The sequence below is a fragment of the Podarcis cretensis genome, assembly GCF_951804945.1.
Source record: "Podarcis cretensis genome assembly, chromosome: 1".
In the NCBI taxonomy this organism is placed as follows: domain Eukaryota; kingdom Metazoa; phylum Chordata; class Lepidosauria; order Squamata; family Lacertidae; genus Podarcis; species Podarcis cretensis.
The window spans coordinates 21,645,356-21,662,693 of NC_137170.1; the positions used below are offsets into that span (position 1 = coordinate 21,645,356).

The 17,338-nt window shown below is 47.0% G+C and overlaps 1 protein-coding gene across 3 annotated transcripts in view; it reads left to right on the forward strand.

Moving 5' to 3' along the window:
* CLMN (calmin) overlaps window positions 1–17,338 on the forward strand; it is a 76,169-nt gene that overhangs the window by 43,415 nt on the left and 15,416 nt on the right. Inside the window, exons 1-5 of one of the 3 annotated variants that reach the window (XM_079948173.1) lie at window positions 1,240–1,336; window positions 2,050–2,111; window positions 3,087–3,182; window positions 7,261–7,344; window positions 12,384–12,476. In XM_079948173.1, coding sequence (XP_079804299.1) covers window position 1,336; window positions 2,050–2,111; window positions 3,087–3,182; window positions 7,261–7,344; window positions 12,384–12,476 — 336 coding nt within the window. In that variant the 5' untranslated portion in view covers window positions 1,240–1,335. Of the gene's footprint in view, window positions 1–1,239; window positions 1,337–2,049; window positions 2,112–3,086; window positions 3,183–7,260; window positions 7,345–8,703; window positions 8,857–12,383; window positions 12,477–17,338 lie in introns of those variants that run through there. The other 2 variants (XM_079948172.1, XM_079948174.1) reach the window with 2 other exon arrangements.

Below are 17,338 nucleotides of genomic sequence, written 5' to 3' on the forward strand. Positions count from 1 at the left end.
GCATGTGCAGAAACCGCCTTCTTGACCATTGGTCCCACTATTGGTCTTGTCCACTCAATGTGCCAGAGCCTGGTTTTGCATGCTTTAGTCATCTTGTCCACATTGCTTGTAAAATTCATTTGCCACCTTGCTGCTTCTCTTTCCACACAAACCATCCTTGCCTTCTAAGCAAGATGGGCAGCTTTTAAGCCTTGCTTCCTGGGCTCCAGAATGCTTTTGCAAGAGCTCATGATCCCTGAATATCTTGTGAGAGCGTCCCAGAGTCTGGTAAGAAAGGCAGATAGCTTAAAAGCTCTTTCTGCACCAGAAAAACCTGGTGCAAAAGGAGCTCTTAAGCTTTTTGCTTTGCATGCAATTAATTTACGGGATTTCAACTGGATGGCTTTCTTTTTTAAAAAAAAGAAATAATATTTTTATTAATTTTACAACAACTAAACATCACATGAAAAAGAAAAACCATACATCAAAACCTTAAAACAACTCTATAGACAGTGCACATTGAATCCAAAACCTGGGACTACTAGAATCCCCTGACTTTCCTCCACCCCCACCAGGTTCCCTTGTTCTATGTTGTTCATGCATGTCCATAAATTCAACTGGCCAGCTTTCAAGGGCTTAAGGTTGAAATTGTAAAAGTTGTTGTTGTTGTTTTATTTTTATTTGCATTTTCAAAAACAGGAACAGAGAGCACAAATTATTTGCACGCAAGATGCAATCGTATTTTATTCAAAACTGCTCCAGTGATCTAGGTTGTGTGTGTGTGTGTGTTTGTGTGTGTAGGAAGGATTTTTTTTATAACATATAACAGATATTATATGCTGGCAGTAGTTTGCTCCTACAAGCAATCTAGCTACTGTGTTCTGCACTGACTGCAGCCTCCAGACCAACCTCAAGGGTAGCCCCAACACAACCCTTTCCTGTCCCATACTGTTCATTTCCTCGCTACCCTGCTCTGATTTTTGTTAACTAGTTAATCTGAGTTGCAGCACCTGCATGCAAAGCTCAGTGGGTTAGAACCTGGTGCTGATAACTCCGTGTTTGCAGGTTCAATCTCCGTATGGGACAGCTGCATATTCCTTCATTTCAAGGGGGACCTCAGGGTCCCTTCCAACTCTATGAATCTTAGACTGAGTTAACTTTTGCTGCTGACTCAGTTTCCATCATCTTGCAGAGGCATCCCATGGGAACATGACCTGGGTGCGCCGGGGCTCTAGAATGCCAGTAAGCCATTGTCACGTCTTTACACACAAATGCTGAAGGGGTTCTGGAGTGCCGAGTGCACAGGGAGAACGAGCAACGACTGGTCTCGGTGTGCTGCTTCAAACTTGAGTTGAGAGTAAGAGTTAAGCCTAGTTTCGAAGTCAGCTGCCTGGTGATCATTTCTCCTCTTGAGTTCCTGTTGTCTTTATTGAGCCTGGAACTCTGGAAGGTTAAAACTGAAACCAGACTGTTCTCTCTCTCTCTCTTTACTGTTTATATTACTGAGTTCTAGTAAACATGACTTCTTTCTGGCATGGTGCCGTGGATTGGTGAACAGGCCTAGCCGTGTGTTGTATGTAATTATGAGATTTATAATCCTGTTACTGCTCTCTGGATGCCCAGAAAAAGCCAACACAGATTCAGTAAACCATATGTATGTGAGCAGACATCTTAAGACTTGGACAGATTTTTCTTTCTTCCTTTTTGACTGCTGCTTTTCACAAGGATAGGTACAAAAAGAACATGTTTAATTGGGTTTTTGGAAACTGTATTACATTTATGAAGCCTCTGTGAGCCATGCAGATTGAAATGCTTCGTATTGGGAGTTCTGCAATAGAAAAGGTGCAAGCAGCGAGAGACATGTGAATCAAATGTGGCCCGATGATGCTGGGAGCATCCTCTGGTGTTCTTTCGGCAAGTGTCCTTAATGTTATTTTCATAGATTGCATAACATATAAGTCCACAGTTGCACTGGAAGCCAAACCTTGCTTCTCCTAAGCAGATTCACTTTGTTAAATAGGCGCTTCCCTTTTTAATAAACCTGAGTTTCTTTATATCTTTCCTTTCTAGTGGAAAGGGAAAATGTGCAGAAAAGGACTTTTACCCGTTGGATAAACCTACATTTGGAAAAGGTAAGCCTGTTGAACAAATTAGCCCACTCAAATATTATAGACACACCTTTCTATCTTGGCTTTTGGCATTTTGGATGTATATTTTTGGGACCCACCTTATCTCTGTGATTTTAAGTTGTTTAAAACTGTTTTGAATATAATGTTTTAATTGTTGTAACCTGCCCTGGGACCTTAGGATGAAGGGCAGATAAATAACAACAGCAATAACAAACCAATGAATCATTTTTAAAAATTGCAGTTATTGAAAAGTGGATGAGAAAGGATAGGGGTTCATATTATTCCTTAAATATTTATTATCTGTTGATACATTTGCAGGTGGTCTGGAGGTCCTTTCCAACTGAGTGCCTATCATGGACTGGTTGGACACAGAGAAGTGGTGGGAGGAACCAGCTGGGAAACCCCCAAAGAAAGAAAACTCAGAGCCTGGGGATTGGTGGTGGAACAATAATGAGTGGTCAGAGGGAGAAGACTGGGAGGTGGAGATGTTGGAAGCTGAAGAGGTGACAGGGCTTAGTGAACAGGGGAGAGTTTGTGGCAGAGAGAAGTTCAGAATCAGAAGCTTCATCAGGCTAGTGAAAGGAGAGAGGTGAAGAGGCAGAGATGAGTCATGCTGGTGAAGAGTCACGGGTATCTCCACTTTCCCCATGACTCCCAGAACCAGAAGAAGCATGAAACGGGAGGAGCAAAAACAGGCATGCAGGTATAGTCTCTGATTGCTTGTCCTGAAGCAGTGGAGACATAGACAACCATGGGGAGGGGGGACCTTCAGTCTCAGAACTGATTTCATGGAGTAAGACCTACAGGGAATGAGCTTTTGTGCTCTTTAGGTCTGACACTCCGCTAAGTCTATGAAGACAATGTTTGCAAATAACGAGTTGACTCCAATTTTGAAGTATGTGATTTACTGTTTAGCTCGCCCTGTGACAGAGCCAAAGGTCACCTTTCTCAATCCTGTGCCCTTTTCTTTCTTCACAGTGCAGCCCCCCTCTGGAAGTGAAAGATTTGCTGGTTGATGTTAAAGATGGCAAAATTTTGATGGCTCTGCTGGAAGTTCTCTCAGGGCAAAATCTGGTACGTGTAAACCTTCGTTAACAGCCTCTGTCTGACATAATAATAATAATAATAATAATAATAATAATAATAAATTTTATTTATATCCCGCCCTCCCCAGCCAAAGCCGGGCTCAGGGCGGCCAACAACAATCAGACAATCAAACAATCAAACAATTACACATTCTAAAAATATTTCATTAAAAAAATTAATTAAAATCAAATTAACGGCAACCGATTAAGCAAGATTCTGTGCAGGTTGCCAGAGGAGGGAGTCAGGCTGCGCCCTGACCAAAGGCCTGGTGGAACAACTCTGTCTTGCAGGCCCTGCGGAAGGATGTCAGGTCCCGCAGGGCCCTAGTCTCTTGTGACAGAACGTTCCACCAGATTGGAGCCACAGCCGAGAAGGCCCTGGCTCTAGTTGAGGCCAGCCTAACCTCTCTGAGGCCTGGGACCTTGAGGGTGTTATTATTTGCAGACCGTAGGTTTCTCTGTGGGGCATACCAGGAGAGGCGGTCCCGTAGGTACGAGGGTCCTAGGCCATATAGGGCTTTAAAGGTTAAAACCAGCACCTTAAACCTGATCCTGTACTCCACCGGGAGCCAGTGCAGCTGGTATAGTACCGGATGAATGTGATCTGGCAGCGAAGACCCCATAAGGAGTCTCGCCGCGGCATTCTGCACCCGCTGGAGTTTCTGGGTCAGTCTCAAGGGCAGCCCCACGTAGAGCGAGTTACAATAATCCAGTCTGGAGGTGACCGTCGCATGGATCACAGTGGCTAGGTCAGGGCGAGAGAGATAAGGGGCCAACTGCTTAGCTTGGCGGAGATGAAAAAATGCCGCCTTTGTTATAGCTGTAATCTGCGCCTCCATAGAGAGGGAGGTATCAAAGATTACACCCAAACTCTTAACGGACGGTGCTGGCACTAATTGCACCCCCGCAAGAGATGGGAGTTGCCCCCTCAATCCCATATCGTCCCGCCCCAGCCAGAGGACCTCTGTCTTCGAAGGATTTAAGTTCAACCGGCTCCCACGTAACCATCCAGCCACAGCTTCCAGACATCTCGCCAGTGTGTCTGGGGCCGAGTCAGGATGGCCATCCATCAACAGATAGAGTTGGGTGTCATCAGCATACTGATGGCAACCCAGCCCAAAACTCCGGACAAGCTGGGTGAGGGGGCGCATAAAGATGTTAAAAAGCATCGGGGAGAGAATCGCACCCTGAGGCACTCCACACACCAAGGAGTGGCGCGATGACAATTCCCCCCCGAGCGCCACCCTCTGTCCCCGACCAGAGAGAAACGAGCGCAGCCATTGAAGGACTGTGCCCTGGATCCCCACGTCGGCAAGGCGGTGGTCCAGGAGTTCATGATCGACCATGTCGAAGGCTGCTGACAGATCTAGAAGAATCAGCAGCCCCGACCCGCCTTGATCCAGCTGCCTGCGGAGATCATCTGTTAGGGCGACCAGAGCCGTCTCGGTCCCATGACCAGCGCGGAAGCCGGACTGGAATGGATCCAGAGCAGATGTTTCATCCAGAAACCTACCAAGCTGTTCAGCAACCGCTCTCTCAATCACCTTGCCCAGGAATGGAAGATTCGAGACCGGGCGGTAATTGGATAGATCTAAGGGATCTAATGATGTTTTCTTTAAGAGCGGGCGCACCACTGCCTCCTTCACTTCCCCTGGGAATATCCCAGTGCCAAGGGACAAATTGATGATATCCCCCAGGGGGGCCCGCACCTCGTCTGGACACGCTCTAATCAGCCATGACGGGCACGGGTCAAGAGGACAGGTGGTGGGCTTTCCAGCTTGGAGGAGTCTGTCCACATCGGCTGGAGATATCCGGTCAAAGTGGTCCAATACTGGACCCGAGGACAGTCGAGGGGCCTCCAGTTCCTTTATTGTATCCAAATTGGCAGGGAGGTCATGGCGGAGCAACAGGACCTTCTCCGCAAAAAAAGCTCGCAAATGCCTCACAGCTGTGTGTCAGATTGTTATTTAGATTTGGCTGTCCTTCAAGGGACGTTAAAGACTGAATTATACTAAATAATTGTGCCGGGCGAGAGCTAGCGGATGCAATGGAGGCCGAGAAGTAAGACTTCTTAGCGGCCTTCACTGCCATCTCATAGGTTTTCATAAAGACCCTATAAGATGTTCTTGAGGCTCCGTCACGGGCACCCCGCCATACTCGCTCTAGCCGTCTGAGGTCCCGCTTCATTTTCCGAAGCTCCTCGGTAAACCAGGGAGCCCGGTTTCTGCCGGGTCGCAGAGGGCGCTTAGGTGCGATCTCATTGATGGCTGCCAGGAGCTGGGTATTCCAGCCCTCAACAAGCTCAGTCAATGAGTCGCCAGGGGGAGCAAGGTCCCGCAAGGCTTGACGGAATCTATCAGGGTCCATCAGCCTCTGCGGGCGAGCCCAAATCGGCTCGCCACCTAAGCAGGGTGGGGGTGGAAAGTCAATCCTGGCTTTCAGAGCGTAGTGATCAGACCATGGCACCTTCATCGAAGGAGACATGATCACATCTATACCGGCACCAAAGATCAAATCCAGTGTGTGGCCTGCTTGATCTGTGGGGCCCGAAACAAACTGGGAGAGCCCTAGTGTCGCCATGGAAGACACCAGGTCCAGAGCCTGTGGCATCAGCATGGAAGTTGAAGTCTCCCAATACCAATAGGTTAGGGAACTCCAAGGCCCAGCCGGCCACCGCCTCCAGCAGGCCTGACAGGGTGGCTGCTGGTGTGCTAGGTGGCCGGTACACCAGCCAGACAGCCAAGCTCTCCTCGGAGCCCCACACTAGGCCAACACATTCAATGCCGGGGATCGAAGGCGATGGTAGAGCCCTGAAAGAACAATCTGCCCGGATTAATAATGCCACCCCTCCCCCCCCGGCCCACAGTCCGTGACTGGTGGAGGATGGAGAAACCCGGGGGCGCCATCTCTCGTAAGGTAACAGTTACCCCTTCGCGCACCCAGGTCTCCGTCACACAAGCCAGGTCGACCCCCTGCGAGGTGAAGAAATCTCGCAGGGTGGCGGTTTTGTTGCCTATAGACCTGGCATTGCACAACACCAGTGAAGGAGGTGAGTAATCCTTGCTCACCCTACCCTCGTCTCTCGGGATGGGGCGCAGATTGGAAGGGGTACGAGCATATCCGTATCTCAATCCCCTTCGCCTATAACATCTGCCCCCACCGCCATACCTCCCTCGCCCCTCCACGGTAGCAATCCCAAGCCTCATACTAACCTCCATTTACAAAGTAGAAAAACAAAACAACCCAAAAACAATGGCTCTCAGCCAGGCCCTGATCTGGACAAATGTCCCCTGTGGCTTCCCTTTCCTTCTGTGTGGCCTTGTGTTCAGCTAGCTGGCCTCTTTGGTGGTTGCTCCAGCCCGGCTGTCCTGCTCCTATGGGGCTAGGGCAGAAATGGTGGGTCACTGACCTAGCCCAGGCAGTTGGTGCAGGGGGATGCCAGTCTTGTGGAAGGAATGAGGTCTGGATCCAATGGCTCTTCATGGCCAATGACAGTGTGAGGTTTGCGGATGGTGGGTGAGTCAAGTTCCTCTGCTCATCCTCTGAAGAGATACCTCCATTCTGAGGTCCAGGCATCATCTTCTGAGGGAGCCTGTTCTACTGTTGAACAGCTCTTGATGTCAGAAGGTTCTTCCTGAAGTTGAGTCAGAATCTCCTTTCTTGTAACTTGAAGCCATTGGTTCGAGTCCTACCCTCCAGAGCAGGAGAAAACAAGCTTGCTCCAGCTTCCATTTGACAAGATGGCTATCATATATCCTCCCAGTTTTCCAGGCTAAACATACCCAACCTCCGCAAGCATTCCTCGTAAGGCTTGGTTTCCAGACCCTTGATAACCTCAGTCCCTCTCCTCTGCAAACGTTCCAGCTTGTCTTACTGGTGTTTACCTCCTGGTAGATGTGCTCAGAATTAGCTCAGTAGAGCCTGCACTGTCTGGCAATGGCTTTCCAGGGTTTCAGGCGGTGGGTTTGAAATGGGACCTTTTGCATGCAAAGCGGATGCCACAGCATTTCCCCCTTCAATAATGCACTTTAAAAAGCACTAACTGGCTTACTTCCCTCCTTTTTTAGCTGCATGAATACAAGCCCTCAACCCATCGTATTTTTCGACTGAACAATATCGCAAAAGCCCTCAAGTTTTTGGAGGACAGCAATGTAAGTAATTCAAAAGCTGCTGAATTGTTTTTCACTTCTCCCAGTACAATATCTCTCTCTCCAAAAGGAGGAATGTGTAAGCTGAAGGAATTATGTTTTGTTTAAAGTTGCGTCTGAAAGGCTGCATACAGTATGCACAAGGAGGGGTTCCTCTCAACCCAAATTATTATTTTAATGTCGTAATGTTCAACTGGATTAAAGGATCAAGAGGCCAATATTAAAAGAAAATAAAAGAAATGACTGGGTTCAGCAGCCTTTAAGCAGCTGGGCTCAAGTTGCTCTGAAGGTTAGTGATTTGAGTCATCTGACTTTCCCTCCCCCCCAAAAAAATGATTTCAGCATCACATGTTCTATATTTCTCTGCCCAATTTATAGCAAGAGATCATTTGAGCTTTGTTCAAAGAAAGATGGAAACGGTTACTCTAGAATTCCGCAAGGTCTGGGGTTGAACATTGTGTAATGATGTGGGGGGGGGGATGCCACCCCACACTAGTGTTGCTATGCAGGCTGCCTTTGCATCAAGTGCAGAAGGAGGGATGTAGAAAGCTTTCTTATACTGAATCAGAAGATTGGTCCATCTCACTCAGCATTGTCAAAAGCTGCCCGGGATTGGGTTATCTCCCAGCACTAACTGGAGAAGCCAAGGATTGAACCTACAACCTTCTGCATGGAAGCATGCACCCTACCACTGAACTATGGCCTTTCACCTAAGCAAGACTCACTTTGGAGTCTTATGTGATGGTGAGGAGATGGATAAAGTTCTCTTTCAAGTCTGGGCAATGGGCAGCAATGTAAAGCAAGTCAGGAATTGGCAGCCATGAGAACCGCATCAGCAAATAAGCACCTCTACCATTGGTGCCAATTTAGGTGAGATCTCGCCTGAAATCAGCATGATCCTGCCTGAAATCAGTGCTGATGTCGGTGGTGGTGGCAGGAGTGACAGGGCGGCTCTTCCTGTTTCACCTCAAGCAGTTAAACATCACCACTGCGTATACCAAGTCTGGTAGTTGGCCCAGCTAGCTCAGCATTGTGATAGCCAACATAGTGTTTTCCATATGTTTTTGGACTACAGCTCCCATCATCCCCAGCCAAATGGCCAGAGATGATGGGAGTTGTGATCCAACAAGTTCTGGAAGACACATTGGCTGTCCCTCATCTACACTGACAAGCAGAAGGTGTCGGGGATTGGACCCGCAAAGCAGATGCTCTGTCGCTTAGCTGTGGCCCTATAAATCACCACCCAGCCTCACAGCAGTGTCTCTGTTAGGCCGTTGTTGCTTTTCTCCATTATCACTGGATTCTGCATGTGCTGCTGACATCACACTTCACACGCTCATGCTAGCCCTGTTGCCAGGGGCCTTGGTATGTCATAGTAAGTGCCTTGCCTTGCTTTAAAAGCTTATGTAAGGTGAAACACTCCTTTAGGCACACACTGAACTTTTCGGAGGCCAGATGGACTGATTTGGTCTCTTGTGTCCAGCCCCTTCTAAGGGTCTTCACAATCTCATTCTTGTAAGTCATGCTTAGTTGGAAAGGATGTAGAAGAGTTATTCACGTATGGTGGTGAAACCAGGGCCACCAGGTCTCGAATCCAAGGACTTGCAACAGCTGTGTCTAACCAGCTTCCCATTTATAGGCATTTTTAAATTCCCACACAGGACCCACCTTGGGCAGTAGATAAGAAAAGTCAGGCTTGGTCTAATGACGAAGGTTTTGTGGAAGAATGGAAACCCTTTTGGATTAATTTAAAGAAATATTATTATATGATGAACGCATGAGCATGATTTGAACTATGAGCAACAGAAGGGATTAGAGGTTATGGTATTCTTGTTAAGGTTTAAGAGATAAAAGACAGTGCAGCAGGGGGAAACAAACAGAAACACCATGGGAATGGGGCTGGGAAGTTTTTTTTTGGGGGGGGGGAGTTTTTATTATGTATTGAAATGTACATATGAAATATTGGAAAACTTCAGGAAAAAAATGAGAAGTCAGGCTTGGGACTGGAAGAGATGGGCCCCAAATTCCCCACTATAATTGGCCATCTTCAGTATGGGAATAAGAGTGATCCACCACTTGTGGATGTTGCAGCAAGAACCAAACAAATATATGGGTGGTTATATACTTTGCAAAAAAAAGGGACGCGGGTGGTGCTGTGGGTTAAACCACAGAGCCTAGGACTCACCGATCAGAAGGTCAGTGGTTCGAATCCCCACGACGGGGTGAGCTCCCGTTGCTCGGTCCCTGCTCCTGCCAACCTAGCAGTTCGAAAGCACGCCAAAAAGTGCACGGCGTTTCCGTGCGCTGCTCTGGTTCGCCAGAAGCGGCTTAGTCATGCTGGCCACATGACCCGGAAGCTGTATGCCTGCTCCCTCGGCCAATAAAGCGAGATGAGAGCTGCAACCCCAGAGTCGGTCACGACTGGACCTAACGGTCAGGGGTCCCTTTACCTTTACTTTATACTTTGCAAACTGTGAGTGCTACAGTGGGATAGAGATGTGCTTAAATAACCGCTCACCAGCTCTGGCTGTGGGTGAGGTTTGTGGCCCAGGGCACAAGTTAAAATGAACAGGGCTATTTGCAATGTGACTCTTGTGTATTGGGAGCCGAGTGATTAAACATCCGGACATTAAAACGTACATGCTGGAATTGTTTAGAGCTGATGACGTGCACCATTGGGAAATGAACACTGGTTGTGGGATGTGAAGCAGGGCCTTGAGGAATGGTTGGTGAGGACATGAGGTGTGGCTTTCAGCTGTAGGTAGTCTTGGCGGCGAGGTGGCAATTTCACGGTCTTGGGTGGCAGTTTTAGGCCTTGGGCAGAATCCTTTAGTCCAACAACCGAGGAAGGGATGTTGCGGTGACTCACCCCTTTCTGCGGCGGCGATATCAGGGTTCCCTGTTAGAAGGGTCCTGAGGGGAGTCTCTGACCACAAGCGCTCAGCAGTGGGCCATAGAGCTTCCCTCAGCAGTGCAGGGAGGGGGCCAGCTGTGTAAAAGCATGTTTTGCAGTGTCCCCATGTTCCCTGTCTTCCTCAGACCCCCGGGGGGGGGGGGGCTTAGAGGGATATACGCCCAATGCCTAAGCCAAGGCTTCCTACATTTGAAATTCAATAAAATTGTGGCCATTTTAATTCCAAAATATGTTGTCATGTGTTTTCCTTGGTCTGAGGTCTGGCTCCTGTGCCTGGGCACGCAAACACCCCCCCCCCAAAAAAAAACCCCAGCCTAAAATTTATCCATGAGCATCAAACATGGTGCCCTCCCCAGGTTGTTGACTCTCGTCATCTCTCACCATTGGCCATGTTGACTGCAGCTGGCAAGATTTGTAGGCCGGAACATCTGAAGGCACCATGTTGCCTAATCTTGCTCCAGCCCATGTGCTGCCTTTGTGACCTTCCCTCTGAGGAATGATATGACATTGGTGACATCTTACTGGGACTGAACCATTGTTGCAGTTGAGCCGCAGGTTAAAAGGTTTCCCTCTTGATCTCAAGCCGGTTTAACCAAATTTTAGAAGTCAGGGCAGGGCAGGGAAATGTTGTTTCCATTCCCCTGGCAATGGAGAGCCAGCAGTTTAAATATTAAGCCACCATGAAAGAGGTGGGAAGGGACAGCCATGGTGTGTAGTTAATGCAGAACTCGAGAGGAATTGTGACAGGTGGGGAGAGGCTCAATATTCTTACTGTCAGCGTTTCAGAAAGGTCTGAGGCCCTGTATTGCAACGCAAGGGTTTAACGCTGTCATGGGCAGCCTGGGGATTTCTCTCTTTTCTACTCTGCCATCCTGCTTGCAATGAATGAGCAAGAGAAGAGAGTGTGTCGTTTGAAGGAGAAACATAAGCTCGTCATATGGATTAAACCTCTCTGTGGGAACTCTGGGTCCTGTCATGGCTTCAAACCCAGAATCCTTGGTAACTTGATAGGAATGTAGGAAGCTGCCTTTATACAGAGACCACTGGTCCATCTAGCTCAATATTGTCTGCACTGACCGACAGCAGGGCTTCAAGGGTTTCAGGCAGCCCTACCTGAAGATGCTGGGGATTGAACCTGCGACCTTCTGAATGCAAAGCAGATGTTCTGCCAAAGATCTACGGCCCTTCCCCAGATCGTGCTCAACAAGCATTTAAAAATGGAGAAGGCATCTGTAGTGATAGCTGAGCCTCCCAAGATAGTGGAGAGGTGTTTCTCTGCCCAGTTAGTATTAGAGTGGCATTCTGTTCCCCTTTCCCATCACCCCAGAAGCTCAGATGGCACCTTAGAGCAGGGGTCAGCAAACTTTTCCAGCAGGGGGCCGGTCCACTGTCCCTCAGACCTTGTGGGGGCTGGAATATTTTTTTGGGGGGGGGGGAATGAATGAATTCCTATGCCCCACAAATAACCCAGAGATGCATTTTAAATAAAAGCACACATTCTACTCATGTAAAAACGTGCTGATTTCCGGACTGTCCGTGGGCTGGATTTAGAAGGCGATTGGACTGGATCTGGCCCCTGGGCCATAGGTTGCCTACCCATGCCTGCCCCTCCCCGAACCACATGCTGCACGTCAGCAGGCTGTCTGCCAAGATGGACCTGATAAATCTGACTTCAGCAGAACAATAACAGCAGATTATGTAGCTGCAAATATGCCTAATATAATCAAGTAAATACTTCATCACAAGGGCATTAAGAATAATGCAACTGAGGGTCAAACTAGTTACATGAGTGCATAGCAGCCATGTGGCTTCTTTCTTTCTTTCTTTCTTTCTTTCTTTCTTTCTTTCTTTCTTTCTCCCTCTCTCCCTGCATAAAGAAAATGGTCCTCCCTTCAGTGAGCCGCTATCTTGCAACCATATCGCGTGAACTAGATATACGTAGAAGCAAGCAATCCAGCTTTATACATTGCAAGCCAAAACCTCGCCCAGTATGAGTGCAAAATGCAACTCCCTGTTCCCTGGCCTTTAGATGGGACACATGTGCATTCTGTAATTGAAACTGCACTTGAATGCATTTGTCTACCTATTTTTAAACGTCTTTTAAAACCTGCAACCCCCTTTTCTGTAGGTGAAGCTGGTTAGCATTGATGCAGCTGAAATAGCAGATGGAAACTCTTCCATGGTCCTGGGCCTGATATGGAACATAATCCTGTTTTTTCAGGTAAGGAATGTTGTTACATGTTGGCTTTTCTGTTAAACCTTTCATCAGAATACAGATTTGTTATGTCTAAAGGCTAGGAATGAAACAGATTCGTTTCTCCCATGTACCTTGTTTTGTGTCAGGTCTTCGTTTTTCTTGCATTAAAGACTCCGTAAAATGTATGAACAAACCTGGATAAACCGAAATAGATGAAACACCTGGGCGTCATTGCACTTTCCTCCCCCCACCTTGCAGTCCACTTCATTGCCCTTGCAAATGGATTTCTGCCTCAAAGTACTTGAGTCCAGCCTGCCTTGTGTGCATGTGGCTGCTGGCCAGAACCCAGATCAGAAGATCTTGTTTTCTATTTTTGTGCTGAAAACACTTGAATGCTGCTTTGTGCATTTTTAGCAACATGGGTCTTAAGACCTGAGTCCTGTAACGAGGCTTTAAAGCCCTTTAATATGCATTACTTGCACTACTTTCATGTACTAAGATGGAATCTGATACGGATTTCAACGATCTGGGAGCCTTGAAATGCCAAGAATTGAATGCAGCCAGTGAACTTGACCATTCTCAAAAGTCTGGTGCAGATGTAACCTAGTTCAATCTCTTTAATCATGGATAAGAGCAGACAATGGGCTAGTATATTACCCCTCTACCTACCCACCCACACCCACTTCTCCTTCCATGGGCAAATTTTGAGGGAGGTGCAATATGGAGGGTCCTTCATTGAGTCTGCAGCTATTACACACAAACACACTTTTTTTCCTCTACAGCAGCTTTACACCCAAATTAGGCTCCTCTCCAGGAAGCGCTTAGCTTAGGATCCAGTAGATCCATAGGCAGTACGGTTCTGCGCCCACCCTAAGCCTGCCATGTCCCATTTCAGGGTCCCCTGTTGGCTACCATATCTTGCCCACCCTCTGCAAGATCCTTTGCGGTAGGGTTGGGCGATAATCAGGTTTTCAGCGTTGTGATATATCACCAGCTAAACATTGCGATATACTGATATATCACGATGTCTGAAGTAAGGATGGAGCTATCTAGGGGCACGGTTTCCCCCTCACCATGGTTTCTGCCAGCGCCTGATCTTGTGATTCGCTGCCCCCTGCCTGAAGTAGGGGAGAGCTTTGTCGGCAGAGTTAACAGGCACTGCCGGGATTAATAGAAGCACTGGCTGGCTTTACGGTTTTCCCACATTGTGATTTTTGCATCTCTCTCTCTCTCTCTCTCTCTCTCTCTCTCTCTCACACACACACACACACACACACACACACAATTGGCGATATATTTCCAGGTCAATAGTTATGAATCCAATACGACAATCAATGTGGACTTCAAATCGATTTGGGACAATAAATCGATATTTTGCCTAGCCCTACTCTGCTGTGATGCTACCCCCTGTTGGCAGAGCCAGGCAGAGGGCTAGGAAAAGGTAAAGGGACCCCTGACCATTAGGTCCAGTTGTGACCGACTCTGGGGTTGTGGCACTCATTGGCTGAGGGAGCCAGCGTACAGCTTCTGGGTCATGTGGCTAGCATGACTAAGCCGCTTCTGGCGAACTAGAGCAGCGCACAGAAATGCCATTTACCTTCCTGCCGGAACGATACCTATTTATCTACTTGCACTTTGACGTGCCTTCGAACTGCTAGGTTGGCAGGAGCTGGGACCGAGCAACGGAGCTCACCCCGTTGCGGGGATTCGAACTGCCAACCTTCTGATCGGCAAGTCCTAGGCTCTGGTTTAACCCACAGCGCCACCCGCGTCCCTAGGAAGAGGGCTACTTCCACTGAATTCTAGCCACCCTCCCCAGCACTACTACCTGGAAGGTTAGGATTGTGCTGTAGGCTCATATCCAAACATGTCGATATTTTCTCTTACTACTGATTAGTGTAGGGAGTGAGCGGGGGACAGACAGTAAAATTGGTTAAAGCGAGAACCCCTGTAGATTATGAACAATGCTGGGATTTTTCAAAGTCACTTACATGCTAGCTGTCAAATTCAAGGAGCACCTGACTAATAATGAGATTCAATTCCAGAAGCAAATAATAAAAAAGGGAAAGGAAAATGCATGGAGTGATTCATAGCAGACAGCTGTCTTTATGACTGCTTTGTGGGGAAGTTGCAAAAAATGAAATCCTGTGTCGCCCTAATAACGATAACAACCCTGATTTCAGGATTAAATCATTTTAATCCCCAAAGGAGGCTGATTATTAAGCTATAATGATATTTGTCATTGTATAATAATATTACAAAAAATTATTAGGTGGAAACCCTGATCTCTGGCTTTTAGCACCATGCTGAATTCCTTGTTGTTATTATCTCCAGGAGACGTTTTTAGATTGGGTTGCAGGTGGCTCTTTATTAGAAAATGCCCTCATTGTGCAAGGCATGGCACCCCATTTTTACCAAGCCACTTGATTCCCACTGTCCTCCTCTAACGCTACTCTTGAGGGTAGTACGCAAGGATAATCTGAAAAACCTGGGCAGTCTAATTTGTGCAGTGAAATAGAGCTTTCAAAACCATCATTGGATACAATCCTATATACCCTTTCACAAAATCATTCCACTTCTTGTTCTTTTATTGTATTGCTGCTGCTTCTTTGGCGATCACTCATAGCCAAGTAAGATTGTCTTCCATGAAAACAGTCTTAACAGTGAGTCCATAAGTGACTGTGGAGGCCAATTCTGGATCCACATGTCTTTCCACAGTGGGGACATAGGTTTCCAGGTGGGAGTTGATCACGGTGAGGGTTTGCCAAGCATGCCTTCCTCTTCGCTTGTTTCTCCTTTTCACCCTGAGTTTGTGCTTCTTCAAAGTCCATGACACCTTTTGTAAAGGCTGTTCTCCAATTGGAGCGCTTGCAGGCCAGTGTTTCCCAGTTATCAGTGCTTATGCTACATTTTAAGAGATTTGCCTGAGAACATCTTTAAACCTCTTTTGCAGTTCACCAGTATTTCACTTTCGATTCTTGAGTTGGGAATAGAGTAGTTGTTTTAGAAGATGGTAATCAGGCATCCAAACAACACGACCAGTCCAACGAAGTTGAGGTTGAAGAATCATTGCTTCGACACTGGTGATCTTTGCTTCTTCCCGTACACTGACATTTGTTCGCCTGTCTTCCCAAGAGATGTGTAATTTTTTCCAGAGACATTGTTGATGGAATCTTTCAAGGAGTTGGAGATAATGTTTATAAGTGGTCCATGGTTTGCAAACGTACAGTAAAGTTGGTAGTACAATGGCTTTGTAAATGAGCATTTTGGTTTCTCTGTGAACGTCCTTGTCCTCAAACACTTGTTGCTTCAGTTGAGCTTGCAGAGCTCAGGCGATGCTGGATTTTGGCATCAATGTTGGCCCTTGTGGAAAGATAACTGCTCGGGTAGGAAAAGTGGTCGACATTTTCCAACGTTACACCATTAAGTTGAACCACTTCCCTGTTACTCAGGGAAGGTGTGGACTGTTGGATTATGATGCTCTATAGAACGACCACAAGCAAGCACCTTGTTTCATGTGCCTTGGGATCTGGATATCACCTTTTGAGAGCCTTCAGAATTTAAGGAAGGACACTGACATCTATGGGCCATTTCAGGAGACTGGTTAATTCCTAAACTAGACCTTGATGGCCTATGGGAGAGCCCATCAAAGTGTGCTAAGTTCCTCCTAGTATTTTTAAAACTTTTAAAGTGTCGCATTGATTTCTGAAAACTCCTGGAATAGTTTCTCTGCTTAAAAGGCCAGAGATCAAACGAGTGCCCAAACCATTTAAAATAGACACTTTGGAGATTTTTAAACAGATATCCATCTGTCATGGATGCTTTAGCTGAGATTCCTGAATTGCAGAGAGTTGAACTAGATGATCCTTGGGGTCCCTTCCAACTCATAAGAGTCTATGGTTCTAGGAAAAGCATTGACATGGTCCTGAGCTTCCTTCAAAAACTATGACGTCTCCATACAGGGGCATTGTTGGTGCAAACAGGTACAATATAAAAGCACAGTACTAGTGAAGCCCTATTCATCTGCCAACCTCATTTGCCCAGAGACACTTGTTTCAGTTTTAATATCAGGCAAGGTGGAGGGCACAATCCACATGCAGTACTTGGCCTAGAAAATCTTGTTGGCATTCCACTTCTCAGGGTTACCTTTGATGGCTAACCTTCCCCTTCCCTCTGAAAGTCTGTCTCCCTTTGAACCTATACTTATAAATTAACGTATGTCATTGTTATTCAAATTTGCATCATGGCCCTGTGCCTCAAGCCTTTTGAGGGCCTAGCAATGCCCTCTCCTCCGTGTAAAGCCTACCATCCCCTTCTAGGGAATCTGAAAGCTCATAGAGAGTTTCAGGTGAAGAATCCAAATTTCAGATTCAGGTTAGAGGAAGAGGAATCGCAAGTGGAGAGAGTGCTGTTGTGCTCATGTCGTGTTTGTGGACTTCCCACAGGCATCTGGTTGGCCACTGAGAAGACAGGATGCTGAACAAGATGGGCCTCTGGTCTGATCCAGCAGGGCACTTCTTACACTCTAGATTCCAGTATCCTCCCAAATGGAACTGATGAAAACATGGTGGTGGGGGGGGGTGGTATTGATATATTTTCTTGGGCACCTGGAATTCATCATCCCCAAATATACTAGCGGATGCAGTCAGTCAACTAAACAAAATCCAGCTTGAACACTTAAAATCTTTTATTTCCCCTTCCCCCACAAGAAGGCCAAATCCAACTGGCATCATGAGCGTCTCTTATGTCACCCTCTTAGCCACACAATTCCCATCCAAAAATTTCCGACATTGCTTAACAAAGGGCCAAAGTAGACATGATGATAATCGCACAGCTGGTAGCTTGTGTGATTGTTCTTTGTTCAGTTAAATAGCAACCACACTCAT